We start from the raw sequence: 22,345 nt of genomic DNA on the forward strand, positions 1-22,345 counted from the left end.
AGCTGAGTTTCGCATGAGCGATGCTTTCTAAAACCATGCTGACTCATGGACATAAGCTTCTCAGTCTCAAGGAAGTTTAATATATTCAAAGAGAGAATATGTTTGAGGATTCTGCAGTAAACTGAAGTTAGGGATATTGGTCTGTAATTTTGCGAGTCCATTCTTTTACCCTTCTTGTATACTGGAGTCACTTATGCTGGGCAAGAGATTCATGATAAATGCAAGCTAGGTAAGATGCCAATGACATAGAGTACTCTTGTAATACTGAACTGGAATTCCATCCAGACATGGTGATTTATTTGCTTTCAGCTGTTTCTCTACACCAGGGATGCTTATTACTATGCCATCGATGAGGGGTGCATGCGATGGTCAGATAACAGTATGTTTTTATGATTCTCCTGTGTGAACGATTTCTTGAATGTGAAATTTAGAACTTTGGCTTTCATTTTGTTATCTCCAACAACCGCACCAGATTGGTTAACAAGGGACTTAGTGGAAGCCTTATATCTGCTTAGCGATTTTACATAGGACCAGAATTTTCTTGGGTTCTCTGTAAGATCTTTTGTAAGGTGTGATGGTGGTAGTTGTTGTATGCTTCACAGACACATGAATTTCTATTAACTTTCCATCGTCATCATTTGTACATTCTTTCTTCAACTGAGAGTGCAACAGCCTCTGCTTCCTCAGCATCCTCCGAGATTTGTTATTACACCATGGTGGATCTTTTCCATTCTTTATCCATTTACTAGGCACATAACTTGCCAAACCACAATTTACAACCTCCTTAAAATTTGCACATCATTCCTCTACATCCATCTTACCGAAACTAAGTGATGTCAGTTCACTGTCTAAGTGAGATGATAACAACTGCTTATCTGCTCTATCTAGCAGACACACTCTCCTAGCCTTCTTGACTGATTTATTATTTTTCGTAATTATCGTTGCTATAATGACATCATGATTGCTAATCTCCATTTCTGTTATGGCATTTTCGATAAGGTCTGACCTATTTGTAGCTACAAATACTAATGTGTGGGTTGCCAAGCTAACTGCTCAAGACAGTTTTCAGAAAAGTGTTCAAGAGTATTTCTCGTGACTGTCTGTCTGTAGCCCCCACAATGAATCCATAGACATCCCAGCCTATACTTGGTAGGTTAAAGTCATCTGCAACTGGTATTCATGATCTGGGTATTTACACACTGTTGCTGGTAGACTGTCTTTGAATGACTCTAGAACTGTCAATTGGAATTGGTTATATGTTTCCATATAACTTTACTGTCACCCTCAGTTTTGACATCAGTGGAGGCAATATTTTTGTCATCCACAATGCTGAGCACTCCCACTCCTATGGCCTCTAATCTGCCTTTCCAATATACATTCCATGACTCACTAAATATCTCAGAGCTTTTCACTTTGGGTTTTAGCCAGCTCTCGGTCCCAAGAATAATTTCAGTGTCAGACGTTTTCTGGAGGGCAGTAAATTTGGGAACTTTGTTACAAATACAGGGTGTTTCAAAATGTGTGTACTGATTTTAATGCTTTGTAACGTTTATCACACTTAACTTATAAATAGTACATCAAATGAAAGAGCAACTCAAACAGTTTTTCTTACTAACGTTCAATGTGAGCGCCATTCATCAGACGTGAAGTCAAGAAGCGCATTCTCTTCAAATCTTGATCAGTGTGTCTAGAGTAATTGTTGCAACAATGCTGCTCCCAAACTCGGGTGGATAAGCTAACAGCAACATGATCCTTTATGGAACCCCAAATGTCAAAAATGTCCATGGCTTCGTTATTATGTGCGAACGTGGAGGCTATGCAAATCACACTCTGCTATCCGGCCCCTTGCTCACCATCAAGCAGTCGGGTGCAGCGTTGTTTAACGACTCCCATACTGAGTTGTGCCAGTGAGACGGCATACCATCTTGCTTCCAGTGAGGTTCTGTGATTCAGCATCTTCCAATAGAGAAAAGAGCAATAGTTCTAGCCCATAAAGTTAAGAAATACCAATCACAGTTGCTTCAATGAAAAAAAGGTTCATAAGCTTTCTGTCAGTATATGACTCAAAAAACATTCAATTAGGTGAATCGTTGCAACTGTACCATCTCGTGTGGATTTTCTGACCCCCAGATGTGCAGATTATTTGTGTTCACATTCCCGACTATGTGAAATGTCGATTCATCACTGAAGACGACAAGACACGGTCTAGAAAAGCAGCAATATTTCATTTGCAAAGTTGGCACGTAAACCATAGTCTGTAGGCTTTACAGCTTGTAACAAGTTGAAATGATAAGTATGTAGTTGTAAACGTCTCCTTTAAAGTCTCTACACAAATGTCACTGGAACTGTTAATTCAGGACTAGCATTTTGAACTGATTTCTTGAGGCTATGCATGAGAGACTCTCACTCGTTCAGCATGTTCTTCAGTCACTCCTGATCATTTCGTACTCTCCCTTTGCACAGAGGTACACAAATAAAATTGTTTGAGCTGCTCTTTTATTTGATGTGTTGTATACAATTGTAAGCTGAATGTAATAAATGCTACAAAGCTTTAAACCCATGTATTCAATCTGGGTTGAGTTTACTGATAAATTTTGGCAGTTGAAGTGTTTTTTATTCTGAACGCCATCTGACTCCCATTAATGTGTATTGACTGGCGAGTGTTCATAAGAGTACCTCAGAATACGGTCTAACCTGTAAAACCCTCACGTGCACTCCACAAGTGCTCTGCTACCGGAGTAGCTGCTTCCTTCATGTAGTGCACCTGTGGCCTATCAAGGGGAGTCCTGCAAATCCCCACACGATAATGCAGGCCTAGAAATCCGAAGTCAAGACCGTCACAGGCTTGATGAAGCCTTTGGTTGAGACCTTCCACTCGGCTCCAAACCAAAGGATTCTGATCAACTCTGGGAACAACGCTGTGAACTGTGAGTTCTGCTTGCACCCCACGTGTGTGGCTAGCAGTCTTAACCACCTCCACCAGCCACCTGTTTGGACTGAGGATGGCCTCAGAACCCATGTTACAGGCATTGTTGGTGCAATGTGAGCCACAAAATGCAGATAACTGCACCCTGCACAGCCACAGACAAGCTGCCTCCACATCTTGGATGAGGTCCCCTGGAAGACTCCTTCCTTCTACATCTACATTCATACCCCACATGTGCAAAATATACACTCCTGGAAATGGAAAAAAGAACACATTGACACCGGTGTGTCAGACCCACCATACTTGCTCCGGACACTGCGAGAGGGCTGTACAAGCAATGGTCACACGCACGGCACAGCGGACACACCAGGAACCGCGGTGTTGGCCGTCGAATGGCGCTAGCTGCGCAGCATTTGTGCACCGCCACCGTCAGTGTCAGCCAGTTTGCCGTGGCATACGGAGCTCCATCGCAGTCTTTAACACTGGTAGCATGCCGCGACAGCGTGGACGTGAACCGTATGTGCAGTTGACGGACTTTGAGCGAGGGCGTATAGTGGGCATGCAGGAGGCCGGGTGGACGTACTGCCGAATTGCTCAACACGTGGGTCGTGAGGTCTCCGCAGTACATCGATGTTGTCGCCAGTGGTCGGCGGAAGGTGCACGTGCCCGTCAACCTGGGACCGGACCGCAGCGACGCACGGATGCACGCCAAGACCGTAGGATCCTAGCAGTGCCGTAGGGGACTGCACCGCCACTTCCCAGCAAATTAGGGACACTGTTGCTCCTGGGGTATCGGCGAGGACCATTAGCAACCGTCTCCATGAAGCTGGGCTACGGTCCCGCACACCGTTAGGCCATCTTCCGCTCACGCCCCAACATCGTGCAGCCCGCCTCCAGTGGTGTCGCGACAGGCGTGAATGGAGGGACGAATGGAGACGTGTCGTCTTCAGCGATGAGATTCGCTTCTGCCTTGGTGCCAATGATGGTCGTATGCGTGTTTGGCGCCGTGCAGGTGAGCGCCACAATCAGGACTGCATACAACCGAGGCACACAGGGCCAACACCCGGCATCATGGTGTGGGGAGCGATCTCCTACACTGGCCGTACACCACTGGTGATCGTCGAGGGGACACTGAATAGTGCACGGTACATCCAAACCGTCATCGAACCCATCGTTCTACCATTCCTAGACCGGCAAGGGAACTTGCTGTTCCAACAGGACAATGCACGTCCGCATGTATCCCGTGCCACCCAACGTGCTCTAGAAGGTGTAAGTCAACTACCCTGGCCAGCAAGATCTCCGGATCTGTCCCCCATTGAGCATGTTTGGGACTGGATGAAGCGTCGTCTCACGCGGTCTGCACGTCCAGCACGAACGCTGGTCCAACTGAGGCGCCAGGTGGAAATGGCATGGCAAGCCGTTCCACAGGACTACATCCAGCATCTCTACGATCGTCTCCATGGGAGAATAGCAGCCTGCATTGCTGCGAAAGGTGGATATACACTGTACTAGTGCCGACATTATGCATGCTCTGTTGCCTGTGTCTATGTGCCTGTGGTTCTGTCAGTGTGATCATGTGATGTATCTGACCCCAGGAATGTGTCAATAAAGTTTCCCCTTCCTGGGACAATGAATTCACGGTGTTCTTATTTCAATTTCCAGGAGTGTATATTAACAGCAATCAGTATCAGATGCCATAGTTCTCTACATTTTTTCACTGGTACTTCATGAAAAGAACATTGTCTTCACTCCAGGGATTCCCATTTAAGTTCACGAAGCATCTCCATAATACTCATTTGTTTACTGAACCTGCAGGTAACAAATCCAGCACCTAGCTGCCGTACTGCTTCAATGTCTTCCTTTAATCCGACATGGGGAGGGAGGGAGATTCCAAACATTGGAGCAATATTCAAGAATGGGTCACACTAGTGTTCTCTTTATGAATGAGCTACACTTCTCCTAAATTCTTCCAATAAACTGATGTTGACCTTTCACCTTTCATGCTACTGCCCTTATGTGCTCATTCCATTTCGTATCACTTGGCTCTGTTGCATGGATATTTAATCAATGTGACTGTGTCAAGCAGTATACTACCAATACCACATTTAAAAATTTGGGCCTTTTTTCCCGAGTCATCTGCATTCATAGCAAGCTGCCATTCATCGTACCAACTTGAAAATTTGTCTGAGTCGCCTCGTATCCTCCCACAGTCAGTCAATGTCAACACTTCCTCGTACACCACAGCATCATCAGCAAACAGTCAGATTGCTGCTCCTCCTGTCCATCAGATGTATTTAGAGAATATGAGGAATCCTATCACACTTCCCCTGGGGCACTTAAGATGATACCTCGTCACTGATGAACACTCACCATTGAGGACAATGTACTGGGTTGTACCACATAATAAGTCTTTTGAATGACTGACATATCTGGGAATCTAATCCACACATGGCCCTTCATTAACAGTCTGCAGTGGGGCACCATGTCAAACACTTTCCAGAAAACTAGAAATATAGGAATATGGAATCTGGGTGTTGGCCTTCATCCATGGTTTGCAGGACGTCATATGTGAAAAGAACAAGCTGAGAATCACTTGAGCAGTGCTTTCTAAACTTGTGCTGATTTTTGGACAGAAGCTTTTCTGTCTCAAGGAAATTTACTGTATTCAAACTCAGAACTGCAGCTAACCGATGTTAAGGATATTGTTGTGTAATTTTGCAGGTCCATTCTTTCATCCTTTATATATACAGGAGTCAGCTGTGGTTTTTTCCAGTCAGTTGCAACTTTTCACTAGGCAAAAAATTTGTGATAAATGCCAGGTAATTAAGGAACCAGTGCCGTAGAGTACTCTCTAAAACAGAACTGTCCTGGTGGCTTATTTATTTTCAATGCTTTCAGGTGCTTCTCTATTCCAGTGATGCCTGTTACTGTGTTCTCCATATGGGGCTCTATGGGATGGTAAAATTGCTGTATATTTATACAATCCTTCTCCATTAATGAGTTCTTAAATGCAAAATTTAAAACTTAAGCTTTCCTTTTGATGTCTTCTGTTGCCACACCAAACTGGTCAGTGAGTGATTCCATAGAAGCCTTCACAATTTTACATAGGGCCAGAATTTGCTCAGGTTCTCAGCAAGATCCTTCACTAAGATAATGGTGGAAGTTTTTGTGTGCTTTGTGTACCAATCTTTTTACAGATGCTCAAATTTTACTAACTTTTCCTTTGATCATTTGCAAGTTCTTTTTGAACCTAGAATGTTACAATCTCTGCTTCCTCTCCATTTTCTGAATTTTGTTGCTAAAGCAAGGTGGGTCTTTTCTGTCCGCAATCCACCTGGTGCTGTTGGGACTCACTTCTCCAGAACACAATTTGCAATCAGTTTAAACTTTGCCCATATTTCGTCTACATCTGTCATAATGGGAAAAAATGATGTCCATTCATTATGTAAGTGAGCTGCTAACAACTGCTTATCTGCACCTTCTAGTACCAGTATTCTCCTATCCTTCTTGATGGATTTATTAACCAGTCTCACTGTAATAACATCATAATCTGTAATGGCCATCTCTATACCGACACTGTAAATAGTTCAAGCCCGTTTATAGCTACAAGGTCTGAAATGTTTCCATTGTTTTGGGCTGTCGTACTAGCTACTCCAGACAGTTTTTGGAAAATATATTCAACACTACTTCACAAAACTGTCTGTCCGTACTATCTGCAAAGAATCTGTGTATGTCCCTGTCTATACTTGGTAGGTTAAACTTGCCTCCATGTAACATTACATGCTCTTGGTATTTCCACACTACTGATTATAGACTTTCTTTGAATAATTCTAAAATTGTATGATGGAATCAGGTGACTGATAAAAAAAACCTCTGATAATTAACTTGAGTTCATCTAGGCCAACTACTCACATTGAGATAACGTCCGAATACAAGACTCTGTAATAGGGGTTGTAACACATGTACCATATTGGACAGCACAGTGGATCAAGTGTCATTTCTTAAGTTGCCCATGAGGCAAGCATTTGTAACAAAAAAAAAAAGAAGGTAACAGGGTCTCTTTTTATGTATACAACTTTCATATCGACAGAACTCCCGGACTTTGTTTTGTTTCACATAGAAGAGAAAACTGATGTTCTGCTCCACACACTTTCCTATTCAGACTGTTGTCTGAGCGTTACCCATTATAAGCCGTAGAAATCCACAATTAAAATTTTATCAGTTCTTGTTTTCACATATAGTTGCTACTTGACACTTTTCTTGATAAAGTTCACATCTTTGAAATCTTTTTCTGTGCTTGGTAGTTGTGCAAAGTTTTCTTTCCAACAAGTTTTGGTTTTGGATTACCACAAATTTACACATAATATATCACTATATGTTTGGTGCATGCTTTTGAGTACAAAATTACATAACAGTCATATTAACGTACCACAAAAAATCTCGAACAACTACTTTGTGCTACGTAAGAAGGATAGACATCCAGTAAGAGGGTAAAAGTTTAGGTAATCAAACACGTCATGCCTGAACAAACTACATTTGCTTTTAATGTCAGCAAAGATGTGAACATGAAAGAGCATAAGAAAGTGTTATAGATGGCTGACAGGTTCTTGAAAAGTGCAAAATGACATGCAACAATAATTGTTAATGAAAAGTAAGAGAAGAAAATATAAGTATTTTTCAGTTAACCACTTTTTCCCGAATAGGGGAATGGTAGGTTAGAACGGTACCTAGACACTAAAGTATTAAATGGTAATAAGTTGCCTCGTATGTGAAAAAAGATAAATGCCCTCTACTTACATGTGACTGATATAACTTTTCAGGGGGGGGGGGGGGGGTGCCTCTAAAAAAATAATTCTAGATCAGTTGGAGAAATCTACAGAGGACAAAAGTTATGTGGTTTTATTTTAATAGATTCTGAAGGCTTATGGGGAAAACAGAATGAGCAAGAGGTAGAGTACATAAGAGTACATACTGAATTAATATACAGGGTGCATCAAAAAATTGTATACACTCTTTGAAGCTGCATAGAAAATGTATTTCCTGTTCTACAATGTTAAATTTCTGGAAATGGAAAGCTGAAAGTCCAATTGGAAAAATAAATGTACTTTCCAAATGTGATTAATGTTCAAATTGGTGGCCTTCAGCATCAATACATTTCTGAGTACGAGTCACCACTGATTCTGTACATCGTACCAAAGTGTCCAATGAGATTTCTGCGCACACTGCCTGAGTCTCATTTCAAAGTGTGTCCAGGTTACGTGGTTTACTTTTGTACACCTCATCTTTTACTGTGCCCCATAAGAAGAAATCCAGTGGCGTGAGATCTGGAGAGCATGCAGGAAACTCGATTGGTCCCCTGTGTCCTATCCACTGGCCTGGCACATTGTTCCAGGTATGCTCGTACGTCCCTATGACAGTGCGGCGGGGCGCCATCTTGTTGAAAATAAAACTCATCATTACTGTATAATGCAAGAATGGCAGGGAATATGGGGTCAGCAAGCATTGTTAGGTACATTTATCCAGTAAGAGTACCTTCAAAGTGGAAAGGCCCTTGCAGGCAAACCACACCACACATTTACACCAGGTAAATTCACAGCCTTTTCAACTGTAATGTGAGGATTATCTTCAGCCCAGTACACACAATTGTGCCTATTAACAGTTCCATTGAGTTTGAATTGGGCTTCATCTGACCAAATTATGCTACCCATAAATCTCGGTTCACGTCTTACCATCTCCTGAACTCATTCACAAAATTCTAACCTTTGATCTGGATCGTCATCACTTAGCTGTTGCACCAGCCTTGGAATGTACACACGAAACTTGCCTTTCTTCAGAATGCGTAGCACACTACTAGCACTTACATTACTCTCACGTGCCGCTTGCCTTGAAGATTTTTGAGGCGAACGCTGAAATAGATCCAAGACCACAGATGTGGAATCATCACTTGTAGCTGTACGAGGTCACCCTGATCGACCTTTATGCACATCACACACTGTTCCACGAATTTCGAATTTGTCTCATAGACGTGTAATTGTTAACCTTGAAGGCGGTTCTGTACCATACTCACTTCTCCTCTGTCTTCAAACCTCAGCTACATTCTCAAACTTCCAGTACCACTTACTTATCTGCTTTCACGCTTCAAAGCTCAAACGCACGTCCGCCATGTTGCAGTTACTTCCTTGCCTCTGCTGCCACCCGTTGAAGAAACATAACATTACTTTCTCACAGATATTTAACCTTGTAGAACAGGAAATAAATTGTCTATGGCAGTTCAAAGTGTGTATACAATTTTTTGACGCACCCTGTACATGAGTGATGATATCTGCAGTATCAGAAAGACAGGATCAGATCAAAGAAAGATGAGGAGGAATAGAGAAAGGTAGATGAATTAGTCAGCGTGGGATGTCACTTTCATTTTTAAGGTAGTTTCCCATCTGTGTCATCCTTTTGACATATCAGGAGAAGTCATAATGAGCTAAGACTATAACATGTTTCATGCACTTCAATAAACTGCCTGCTTCTTAGGTGCCTCAAAAGAAATATCTTTGGTACACTATTATGGTACATTTAGTCATAGTTCTGTATTTTCCTAAGCTGTCTTACTAAACAGATTAAGTTCATCAAGTTCTTAGATTGATATTATTAATTCCTCTCTAAAAACTGAAACTTGTCTCAATGACTGAAATAGTTAGCAGAGATGAGGCACTAGGAAAATTAGACAAGAATGAAGAAAAAATCATAAGAAATCCTTATCGGAATGGTGGTGTAGAGCTTAATCCAGTCAAAGGATAAGGCCAGTATTTTAACCATTATGAAATCCAGCATTTGTCCACAGGAGTGTGAGTGAATAAAATCTTCTTGGTTATCAATCTGTCTCAAACTCAGTTAAAACTGAACATTTGGCTGGGGCCACGAGCAATGTCTTCAGAAGTGAAACTGCTGACTGCTGGTATTGGTATGGTGTTTTATGTATGTGAGTGAACAAGCAGAGTCCGCAGCAGATCCAGCTCCTCACGGCATTATGTGACTTTCAGAGTATGATGCATCAGCGCTACCTTCAGAATTGATAATTCACACCTTCCTTTCCTCCACGTGCAAGCACAAACATGATTCTTTGTTGCCAGCTGGTATCCAAAGACCACCCAAAGTGTGAACACATGTCTCTGTTGAAACTATAGCACTGTAATCGAATCTCGGCTCTTTCTCTTATAATTTAATCACAATACATTGTCACATCAGACAAGGTTCTCATCTTTTCAAACTATATTTTGTGTTCATCTTGCATACTAAATTCCACAGATTCCTGTGTTTCATGTGGTGTGTATATTCAGCACATACAAGGGACAGTCAATTGAAAAGTGACCCCCCCATAATGGGACCACTGAGTGGTTCCATTCAAAAGTAATCACTATATGCATGACATGTACCTACTGGGGGACGAGGTGCCCATTTCCTGTTTCGTAGAATGCAGTTAATCACTGACAGATCCACACCTGCACCCCCTCTTGCAAGATGGCGCCGATAGGAAAGTGTAGTGACGCTTCTCTCTCGTTAAAAAGGCAAAAAATGAACAGTTCTTCGTGTAGAGAATGTAAAAAGCGTGTGATGAAGGGTATTCTGTGTATCAAATGCAACTTCTGGTTACACGAAAAGTGCGCGAAAGTAAATCTAAAGTTCGTCAGCGATGATTTTCCGTGGACATGTCACGGTTGTTTACGTGACGAAACGGCCGATCTTGTAAGTGCAGTTGATACAAAAAACGAAATTATAAAGTTACTACGAAGTGACATTGAGGCATTAAAAACCGAACTTTCAAACATCAAGAAAGAAAACGATACATTAATACAAGAAAAGAAGTCCTGTGTGTGTAAAAGTCATCAAACGGAAAAGCAAGAAGATCGCGAAAATACGAATGACCGATCCTACTTTAAAAACAACATTTCAAGTGTTCCCGTGGATGTCTCGGTAAACTCAGTAAGCCAAAAACCGGAAGATAAATATAAATGGAAGGTGGTGACATACAGCAAAAGGAAAAACAAGGCGACAGATACGCAACAAAAGGAAAATGACTTTTTAATTATTGGCGATTCGCTGCTGAAGAATATCGCTGTCCCCAATTGCAAGATCGACGTACGACCTGGTATTAGAACGCATCAACTCGGTAAACATTTTAAAAATATGGTAAATGCAAGACAAGATACTACAGAACCAGATTCTGAAACAAGACATAACTATAATGGGGTGTTTATACATGTTGGGACGAATTCGTTAAGGAGCAGCAGTGAGGAAGAAATGGCAAGCGAAACAAGAAACATGATTCGTACTGCAAGAAATATGTATGCAGGATCTCGTCTGATACTTAGCGGAATCATAAACAGAAGGTTGGTGAGTGAAAAATATATCGCCAAAATAAACTGTGCGCTTAAAGAACAATGTGATCGTCTTGGGGCAATTTTTATAGACCCAAACAAATTCCTATGTAAAAACTCACTAGCGAAGGATGGCTTGCATTTAAATAGACTGGGGTCTGTAACGTTCAGCAGAATGTTTGCAGATGTCTGCAAAATCATTAGATGCAAGGGAAACTAATATGGCCTGAAGGGGATGAAAAATCATACACTCCAGCTGGAAAAGAAAAATATAAGCACCATACAAAAAAAGACGATACTAAAGAATTTGCCCCAGAATACAGCTCACAACATGTAAACCAACAAAAGAAAAATTACATAAAAGTACTTCATCAAAATATTCAATACTTTGGTAACAAAAAATTAGAAGCAGAAGTACTCCTGAGTGAAGTAAGACCAGACATATTATGCATAAGTGAACATGGACTAACTGAAAGTAAAATACATAATGTGGCAGTAAAGGACTACAAACTAGCTAGTTACTTCTGCAGATCTAAATATAAGGGTGGTGGCGTTTGTATATATATTAAAACAGGTACTCTATCAAAGAATGTAAACAGTGAAGGTGCTACATTTCCCATAGCTAGAGAAAAAGACTTTGAAGTTACTGGTATAGTGGCAGAGGATTTTAGAGTGTTTTGTGTGTACAGGTCACCATGTGGCAATATTAGCATCTTTCTAAAAAAAGTTGCTAGCTTATTGAGAATGAATATGAAGAGAAATCTTATTATATGTGGAGACTTCAACATTGACATGGGAAAAGACACAAAAATAAGACAGGATTTTGAAGAATTGTTAATACAGCATAACATGAAAGTGACAATAACTGCACCAACAAGAGTGACTTCACAAAGTGAGACAATTATTGACAACATAATTACTAATATGTGTAACTATGAGTCACAAGTAGTTCAGACAGAAATATCTGATCATCATGGACAACTAATCAGCTTTTGCAGAAGTAATGACACAGTATCAGAACCAAAACAAACAACCAAAGAAATTAGGATCATCAGTGAACAAAATATCACCATCTTTAGAACAATGTTAAGTAAGGAAACCTGGAATGAAACCCTACAGGCCCAGAGCGTAAATGAAAAATATGATGCATTTATTTCAACAATTAAGTACCATTTTAATGTAGCATTTCCCAAAGTAAAGAGACAAGAAAGGCATCAAGATCAAACACAGTGGATTACAAGTGAAATACTAGAACAGCGAAGGAAGCTTCAGGATGTGAGACGGATGGGCGAAGCTGAAAACTATAAAATGTTAAAAAAGAAGTATAGAAAAACAATAAGAGAAGCGAAAGCAAGAGCAATTGACACCACTATAGCGAACTCAAAAAACAAGGCAAAGGCAGCTTGGAATGCAATCAATGCTGAAAGAAAGGAAAAAGATGGGTCAAACAAAGAAGAAGGTATTAGGTCAATTAAAGTAGACAACACAGTGGTCACAGATGGTATGGAAATAGCAAACATACTGAATAATAACTATATCAGTGTAGTAGAAAACCTAAAATTGGAAAGAAATAGTCAAAAACAGAAGGGTATTAAGGTACCAAAAAGATCATGCAGTACTATGTTCTTAAGACCAGTCACGGAAGATGAATTGCGGAAAACTATACAGAAACTGAAGTCCAAGAAATCAGCTGGTGATGATGAAATATCAAATCATGTAATAAAGCTGGTATGTGAGGAGATAATAACACCACTGCTGAACATAGCAAACTGTTCTTTCAGAGATGCAATTTTTCCAGAAAAACTGAAGATAACGAAGGTAGTGCCAGTGTACAAGAAAGGGTGTAAGGATGATCCCAACAACTACAGACCAGTTTCACTGATATCAGGTTTCTCAAAAATCCTAGAAATGCTTATGTATACCAGATTAGTTAACTATTTGGACAAACATAACATTCTCATGACCTCACAACATGGTTTCACAAAGGGTAAATCTACAGAATCAGCAATTGTCAGTCTAACAGAATACATTTTACAGTCCTTAGATGAGAAAAAGGTTGTCTCTGCAATGTTTCTGGATCTTTCAAAGGCATTTGACACCATTGACCATGAAATGCTGATACAAAAATTAAGCAACTATGGCATTCGGGGGCAACCAGGTGAATGGATAAAATCATACTTGTGCAACCGCAAGCAGTATGTATCATTAGGAAACTCGTACCAATCAGAAACCAAATCCATCAAATATGGAGTGCCGCAGGGTTCGGTAATGGGGCCATTGTTATTTAATGTATTTGTTAATGGTATAGGTGTTGAGGAGGAAGAAAAGAAAATATTGTATGCTGATGACATGACAATACTAAATAGTGACCAAAATATGGAACAGCTTGAGAGAAGAGCATACATATCTGCAAATGTAACAGCTCAATGGCTGTTGGAAAATGAACTGGTTATAAATCTAAAAAAGACTATGTATGCAGTGTTTAAAAACAAGGAAAAGGCTGTAGACATGGATTTAGAGGTTGACGGAACAAGGCTGGAAGAAGTAGAATCTGCTAGATTCTTAGGTATTCTTGTGGATAATGAACTGAAATGGAAAAAACATATTAATAAAGTCTGTAAGAAACTGAGCTCTGTCATATTCTTAATGATGCAGCTATCACAGTATTCAGACAAGAACCTTCTGTGTACAGTGTATCATGGACTTTTCGAACCATACTTACAGTATGGAGTGACGGTGTGGGGAAACTCAAACAAACAAGAGACAAAAAGAGTGTTCACATTACAAAAAAAAGCAATTAGGATCATTTTAAGAAGAAAGACCTCTGAAACATGCAGAAACTGTTTCAAGAATTTAGGTATCTTAACTTTTTCATCATTATATATATACAAAACAATAATGTACATCACAAAAGGTAGTGAGGACTGGATTACAAATGCTAGTGTACACACCCACAATACAAGAAAGAAGAATGAAGTACGGAGCATACCCCACCGGCTGGCAATGCTAGAAAAAGGACCCCAGTACTCTGGTATCAGACTACTAAGAAGTCTGCCCAAAACCCTGCAAGATAGTGTACTTCACAACGAATTTACAAAGAATCTTAAAGACTATCTCATTGAAAAAGAGTTTTACAGTGTTGCAGAATACTTATGCCATTAAATTTGTATATAGTGTTACTCATTATCAGTGATGTAAAAATGTAAGCTAAAGGTGTAGAAAAATAATTGATAAACAATTTTAATACTTTGACATGTCCTATATTACATGTACATTTACTGTACACGATGTAATCTTACAGGATCAAATAAAATTCAATTCAATTCAATTCAAATTCAATTCAATTCAATTCAACTTCCTCATCTGACAAACATACACCTATGCATATCATTCTCCAGGCCACAAAATATGCGAAAATCATACAGTGACATATCTGGGCTGTACAGAAGATGTTGCAGCGTTTTCCAACCAGATCGTTGAAGTGTGGCCTGGCCTTCATCCATCTGACAGGATGAGAATGGGCGTTATTGTGCAACAGGATGATTCTGTCTAACAGCTCAAGGGCAAACGGCAAAGCCAACAGTGGAAACATCCTACATCTCCCCACTAGAGAAATCCAAAGCTGTTCACGCAAGTCCCATTAAGGTTATGATGACCTACTTCTTTGACTGCGTGGACCCTCTGTTCAACGACTTCACCATGTGTGGAACAACAATCAGTGTGCAGCACTAGGAACAACAATCAAAGTGCAGCACTATGAAGACACTTTGCAGAAACTGTGATGCTCCATAAAGTCAAAATGTCCAGAAATGTTGTTAGACAGAATCATCCTGTTGCACAATAATGCTTGCCCTCACACTGTCAGTTGGTCAAAGACTACACTTCAGTAATTTGGTTGGGGAACACTACATCATCTTTCACCATGTGATTTTCAAATCTTTGCCAACCTTGAAAAGATGTGTGGACATCAGTTTAATTCGGATGAGGAAGTGCAACAGTGGGTGCAGTTGTGAATCCATCATAGGCTGACTGCATTCTACATAATAGGAATTGATTGTCTTGTCTCCCAGTAGGATAAATGTCTTAATTTGTGTGGTGACTACTTTTGAATGGAACCATTCCATAGTCCTGTTGTAGTGGGTTTTGAGTTTTCATGTGACTGTCCCATATAGCTCTGTGATGGTGCAGCTATAAATATTGTAACGTTCCCAGGGAATACCGCATACACCTGGCAATCTGAAACGTGTATTGGGCTGTAGTTGGTTCGTAACATTTCCTGAACCTTAAGAGCGGGACGGAACACCCGCCTTTTTTTTTTTTTTTTTTTTTTTTAAAAGAATAAGAATAAAGAATCTTGCCATATTGGTGAAATACTGTCTCTTCCATTGAAGTTATGAAGTATCATTTGGCAATTATATCTGAAAGTGTCCACAGTGTTGTTCTTGTTATGACTATTTACCTTAAATATGTGTTTTAAGTGCTTTGCCATGAGAGATATAATCTTAGTCCTTTGTTTTATTATGTTCAAGACAACTTTTTTTTAAAAGCAGGATTATGAAAATTATTTGGGTTCTGTTAGTGATTGGTGTGGATTGGCAAATCATATATGTTGTACATTGCTTGTCTACATTGTGACTTCATCTTACCTGTGGAAATTTATGGACTATACTACTTTGCCTACAGAGTTGGACACTGTGTTAATCTTTAAAGTAAGTTGTTTCACCTCTGAAGATGACTTTAGTGACAGGCGTCAAAAGCTCAAAAATTTTATACAATTCGATATTACTTGAAAATGAGAGGATCTTATTAAGCCTAACATTTATCATCTAGGGTAAATTGTCTTTATGAGGATGAATAAGATTTCAGTAAAGAAAGATCCCTTTTCTGCAGTGTTTGTGTAATCACTGTGATTAACACATTTCTTTTGTTTAAACATTGACAGTTCTCTTGTGATAAATTGTTTCAACAAACATATGCGGATGCTGTCAGAACTGATCTTGTGTTACTTCTTTTTCAGTGCCATATACCTACATGTTGATGAAGCTGTACAAAACATATAAAAGGCTACAATATATTAATGACTGCAGACAGCTTTCATAACTATAATATAAAGAAATTATAAGGGCAAGAAGTCACATCAGCTACTATTACAGATATATATGTACACATTTGTATATTGCTGATAAAGTATCACATATTTATTTAAAATCTTTGGTCAAAAGCATGTTAACAATAAAACATCAGCAATTTCACACCATTGATGTGTGTGGAAAGTATTGTTCACAGGCCTCTGTTGATAAATTTTGGTAATTATAGTTAAGCTCCATCTTCATAAAAACATGAGACAGTCTCAGGTTAAGTTGTGAGGACTCCAATGAATATATAAAGTATTCGGCTCAGTGTTCCCCATTGTGTAAACTTAGGCAAAAAAAATAAAATAAAATAAATTTTGAAACATTTGTACACGGCCTTGTATAACATAATTACATTACAGGGTATAGAGTGACAAACTTCATGGGGTTTCAGAGGGCATCTTGAAGAACGAACTGATGACAGGAATCTATGCTCAGAAACACCATTTAAGAAACTACAAAGTGTTGAAGCTACAGGTGAAAACACTGCCAGTAGGCTACCCTCTCAATAGCAAACATAAATTGTAACACTGAAGTCACCACGTCTAGTGTCCTGCAGTGTCACTGTGGCGTCAGGTGTTGCTGTATTAGACACTGCCTGACATTCTGAATACTATCAGGTCTTGCTTGCAGTCCATTAGTGTTAAATTGTTTTCTGGTAAAGCATAGTGGCACTCTGTAACACCATTGGATGATATTTCCAGATATACGTTTCTGTTCTCAATTTCTTGCACAATGCCTCGAAGTTTGTTGGTATATTTTTTGTTATCCTCTGTATAGGAATTTGTTTAACACTACAACACATTCCATTTAGAGATGATCGCATTTATCATGTTGCAGTCTCACAGGAATGTGCTGCAATCAACAATGCAACACAGTTAAATTTTGCAGAAGTTATTTAAGAGCTACATCAAGAATGTGCAACAGCTGAATTTTTTTAATACTAGAAAGTGAATGTACACTCTTAATATAAATGCTTGTTACAATTTTCTCCTATGTAACATTATTGACATGTTAGCTCCACATGAATTAAGTCCAACAAACAAAGAATTAAACAAGGTGTAAATTTCATTCATTGTTTAAATAATGGACAAAGTACATTCCAAAATATATAAGTAAATGTATGACTGTAGCAAAATATGACAAAACAGATTAAATAAGGAATCAGTGAACAATGGCTCTCAATAAAACTTGGAATTCACTGCAATTCTGGTGTTTATTGTAACCTGCTGTGAAGATATTGAAATTGATTTGTAGAGAAAAATTAGATAAAATTGCCTTATGACAATGATTCAAAAAGTGTTGATGTTGCCCATTATCAACTAGTGATATACATAGCAAAAAAATGATAAAATTATAAAAAGCTTTAAAATTTACTTGTTAGCTTTATTGTTTTTTACATGGCAGGTGTTCAAGGAACTACTAAATAATCTCAGAGCACATTAATCTGAAAAAAATGTGTATACTACCAGATTCAATTGTTTTGTGTTTTATCCATCATAAAGACAAGTGTTAAAGATACAAAGCCGTAATGAGTATTTAAAACCTGTTATGCCATGTAGAAAACTAGCATACAAGAAGAGAAACTTAATAAAAACACAGGAATATTTGCTACCTGTTAATAATGAACAGAAAAACAGATCTAAAATGTAGATGGTACCCTCTGCACTCAGGTTTTCTGTTTAAAATTTTTGACTAGATTATGCTTACATAACAACTTATCCCCTTTTGGTTTCAGTGTTTGCACCTGTGTACTCTTCATTATTCACTCTTTTCAGATCCCTGCTCTTAAATGTCTATCATTGGTGGACCCTATCAGCACCATGTTAAGAAGATCTATAAAACTATACGGGGTGCCCCAGAAATGTTGCTACAAACTTCGAGCTGTAGAGGGTGTCTCGAATAACAGATCGAGGACAAGAACCCGTATCCAGAAGTGTCATTCAATGCTGCTACAGAGCATGGAAGTTACAGACACTGCTGTCTGCCACTAGGCCATCCCTTCAGCAGAAAATGTGACTTTGTACACTTTTTATGCAGACCAGCTCACAATGTTGAATGTTATTCAGTTATCATAACTGACTGTCAGTGGGGAAGATGGAGCTAGATTCTGTGTAGAAAGGCTTTGTCTCCCATGAATGCGATGCTCTCTTGCCTCATTGAATGACGGTTCACAACAGGTTTCCATGCACAGTGTGTATTATTTCCTGGAACCTCCTAAAATATTCATTGTTTCTTGGTATACAGGGGAAAAATAAACTGCGGATGGATATCAGTGTCTGAAAGCATCGTCAACCGAGGCAGCAGAGCATCATATTCATAGGAGAGATAGTCTATCTATCAATCGTGCCAGTCGATCACAATCACTGAATAACAAACAACATTGCTGGATACTCTGCCTGTGGTCCGTCAGTGTGCAAAGTCAAATTTGCTGCCAAAGGAGTGGTCCTAATGGCAGGCCAGCACCTGTAACTTAGAGGCTCTGTAATGTTGCTGGATGACGTTTCCAGACACGTATTCCTATCCTCGATTTCTTCCTTGACACACCTTCCGTAAAACCTTGAAGTGTAGTATAACATTTCTGGGACACCCTGTATAATCAAAAGCCAGTTATAAATGAGAGGTTATGAACTTTCACCTAGTAAAAAGATATGACACACTATGAAGAACTCACTAACTACACACATTTTATAATATTCTCCCTAAAGAGTAAATGCCATTTTAAGTACTAAATTTTTGTTGCATGAGATATTCCAGATAAAAGATGAATCTCATAGCTGTGTTTTCACATATTGTATCCAATTTTTAGATACAACATATGGAAATACTAAAATATTTAACAATCTTTTAATTACATTTTCCCCACCATCAGCATACTAGCCTCCCCCATGAAGTGCTTTGTTAATTACTTGCTAAGAAGACTGTCTGTGAAAAGTGGAAGACTTGTTTTTTTGTTTTTGTTCCAAATAAAAGCACAGCATATAATAAACATGTTTACATTTAATGAAACAGGACTGTAATATTATTTATTTGTTAGTATCCTTGGCATTTCTAAACACTACACTTTTCATTTTATATATATATATATATATATATATATATATATATATATATATATATATATATATATATATATATATATATATATGGTTATAATAGAGGGAAACATTCCACGTAGGAAATATATATCTAAAAACAAAGATGATGTGACTTACCAAATGAAAGTGCTGGCAGGTCGACAGACACACAAACGAACACAAACATACACACAAAATTCAAGCTTTCGCAACAAACTGTTGCCTCATCAGGAAAGAGGGAAGGAGAGGGAAAGACGAAAGGATGTGGGTTTTAAGGGAGAGGGTAAGGAGTCATTCCAATCCCGGGAGCGGAAAGACTTACCTTAGGGGGAAAAAAGGACGGGTATACACTCGCACACACACACATATCCATCCACACATATACAGACACGGAGGATGCTAAGTTCACCCAACCTGGATATCCAGGTTGGGTGAACTTAGCATCCTCCGTGTCTGTATACGTGTGGATGGATATGTGTGTGTGTGCGAGTGTATACCCGTCCTTTTTTCCCCCTAAGGTAAGTCTTTCCGCTCCCGGGATTGGAATGACTCCTTACCCTCTCCCTTAAAACCCACATCCTTTCGTCTTTCCCTCTCCTTCCCTCTTTCCTGATGAGGCAACAGTTTGTTGCGAAAGCTTGAATTTTGTGTGTATGTTTGTGTTCGTTTGTGTGTCTGTCGACCTGCCAGCACTTTCATTTGGTAAGTCACATCATCTTTGTTTTTAGATATATATATATATATATATATATGGTTATAATAGAGGGAAACATTCCACGTAGGAAATATATATCTAAAAACAAAGATGTTGTGACTTACCAAATGAAAGTGCTGGCAGGTCGACAGACACACAAACAAACACAAACATACACACAAAATTCAAGCTTTCGCAACAAGCTGTTGCCTCATCAGGAAAGAGGGAAGGAGAGGGAAAGACGAAAGGATGTGGGTTTTTATATATATATATATATATATATATATATATATATATATATATATATAATTATTATTCACGTTTGGGCCCTACTGGACCACGCGAAGTACAATCACGGGGCATTCAGTTATTTTCTTTTAGACTTTCTCTCTGCTCTTTTCCTTTCATCAGACCATGTGGTTCCAGTTTTCTTTGGTTTTTCAGCTTGACCAACTACCCAGTCATGAATTTTTTGCCTAAATAATTTTCTGTCTTGAATTTCATCTTGTTTTATATCTGCCTCTTTCATGTCCTCTTTTATAGCAGCAATCCATTTTATTGTCTCAAATTTAGCTTTACTTCGATTTTCGTAGAATTCCACTACTTGTTTAGTTAGTCTGGTAGCATCCATTCTTTTAATATGCCCATAAAATTTTAATCTGCGTTTTTTCATATCCGAATATATGCTGGTGTATTGTTGAATTTCACTATTTGCTCTTAGCCTGTATGTTCCTTCTTCAGTATATTTTGGACCTAGAATTTTTCTGATTACTTTTCTTTCTCTTTTTTGGATTTCTTTAATGTCCTTTTTTCTGTTTAAAATTAGCGTTTCAGCCCCATAAAGGCACTCTGGTTTTATGACTGTGTTGTAATGTCTCAATTTAGAGTACCTCGAGAGACATTTTTTGTTGTAGATGTCTTTTGTAAGTCTAAAAGCTGTCTCCATCTTTTGACAACGAATTTCATTTCCAATTTTTTCTAGACCAGTCTCTGAGATTGTTTCACCTAAATATTTGAATTGCGAAACTCTTTTGATTTTTCCATACTTAGTTTCCAAAAGTTTGGGTGCCAGTTTGTTGCTAGTCATATACTGTGTTTTTTCAAATGAGATTTGGAGACCCACTCTTTCTGCTGTTTCTTTAAGAATTTCTATTTGTTTCTGAGCAATTTGGATGTCCTGTGTTAGAATAACCAAGTCGTCTGCAAAGGCCAAACAGTCTATTTGAATATTTGTTCGTCCTAATTTCACTGGTTGGTCAATTTTGAACTCCAATTTTCGTTCGCGCCACTCTTGTATTACTTTTTCTAGAACGCAGTTAAATAGCAACGGAGAGAGTCCATCACCTTGCCTCACGCCTGTTTTTATTTCAAAGGATTCTGAAATTTCTCCTCTGAACTTTACTTTTGATTTTGTACCAGTTAGCGTGTCTCTGATAATTGCCGTGGTTTTAGGATCCAGGCCTTGTTCTTTCACAATTTGGAAAAGAGATTCACGATCCACTGAGTCATAAGCCTTTCTAAAATCTACAAAGGTACAAACTAGTTTTTTATTATAAATTTTTTTATGTCTGAGAATTAGTTTGAGGACTAAAATCTGTTCTGGGCAAGATCTATTTGGCCTGAAACCTGCTTGATATTCGCCAATTTTCCATTCAAGTTGTTGTTGTGCTCGGTTCAGAAGACATTGAGAGAGGATTTTGTATGTGACTGGAAGAAGAGAAATTCCTCTGTAATTATTAACATCAGTTTTGTCTCCCTTCTTATGAAGTGGGTGAATCAAGGCGGTTTTCCATTCATCAGGAATTTTTTCAGTTTGCCAAATGTTTTGCATGATTGAAGTAATTTCTTTAACGGTTTTTGGACCAGCTGCCTTTAAAAGTTCTGCAACAATTCCATCTTCACCAGATGCTTTGTTGTTTTTCAACCTATGAATTTCTTTAATGATTTCCTCTTCATTTGGTGCAAGTGAAACTGGATTGCATTGTTGGGGAATTTTTGGTGGAAATCTTTCTGTGGGCTCGGGGCAATTTAGAAGATTCTTAAAATATTTAGAAAGTTCTTTGCAATTTTCTTGGTTGTTAAGAGCCAACTGTCCATTTTCCTTCTTGAAGCAAAGATTCTGGGGTTGGTACCCCTTTATTTTGGTT

The 22,345-nt window shown here is 38.9% G+C and overlaps 1 protein-coding gene across 5 annotated transcripts in view; it reads left to right on the forward strand.

Annotated features, from left to right (window-relative positions):
* LOC126461263 (uncharacterized) overlaps positions 1–22,345 on the forward strand; it is a 211,736-nt gene that overhangs the window by 154,901 nt on the left and 34,490 nt on the right. For 2 of the 5 annotated variants that reach the window (XM_050095985.1, XM_050095986.1), the window contains exon 6: positions 16,313–17,773. The exons of 1 other annotated variant lie outside the window; for it this stretch is intronic. In XM_050095985.1, the coding sequence (XP_049951942.1) occupies positions 16,313–16,395 (83 nt within the window). In that variant the 3' untranslated portion in view covers positions 16,396–17,773. Of the gene's footprint in view, positions 1–16,312; positions 17,775–22,345 lie in introns of those variants that run through there. 2 more of the 5 variants (XM_050095982.1, XM_050095984.1) reach the window with 2 other exon arrangements.

Source organism: Schistocerca serialis, chromosome 1, assembly GCF_023864345.2.
Source record: "Schistocerca serialis cubense isolate TAMUIC-IGC-003099 chromosome 1, iqSchSeri2.2, whole genome shotgun sequence".
Lineage (NCBI taxonomy): Eukaryota > Metazoa > Arthropoda > Insecta > Orthoptera > Acrididae > Schistocerca > Schistocerca serialis.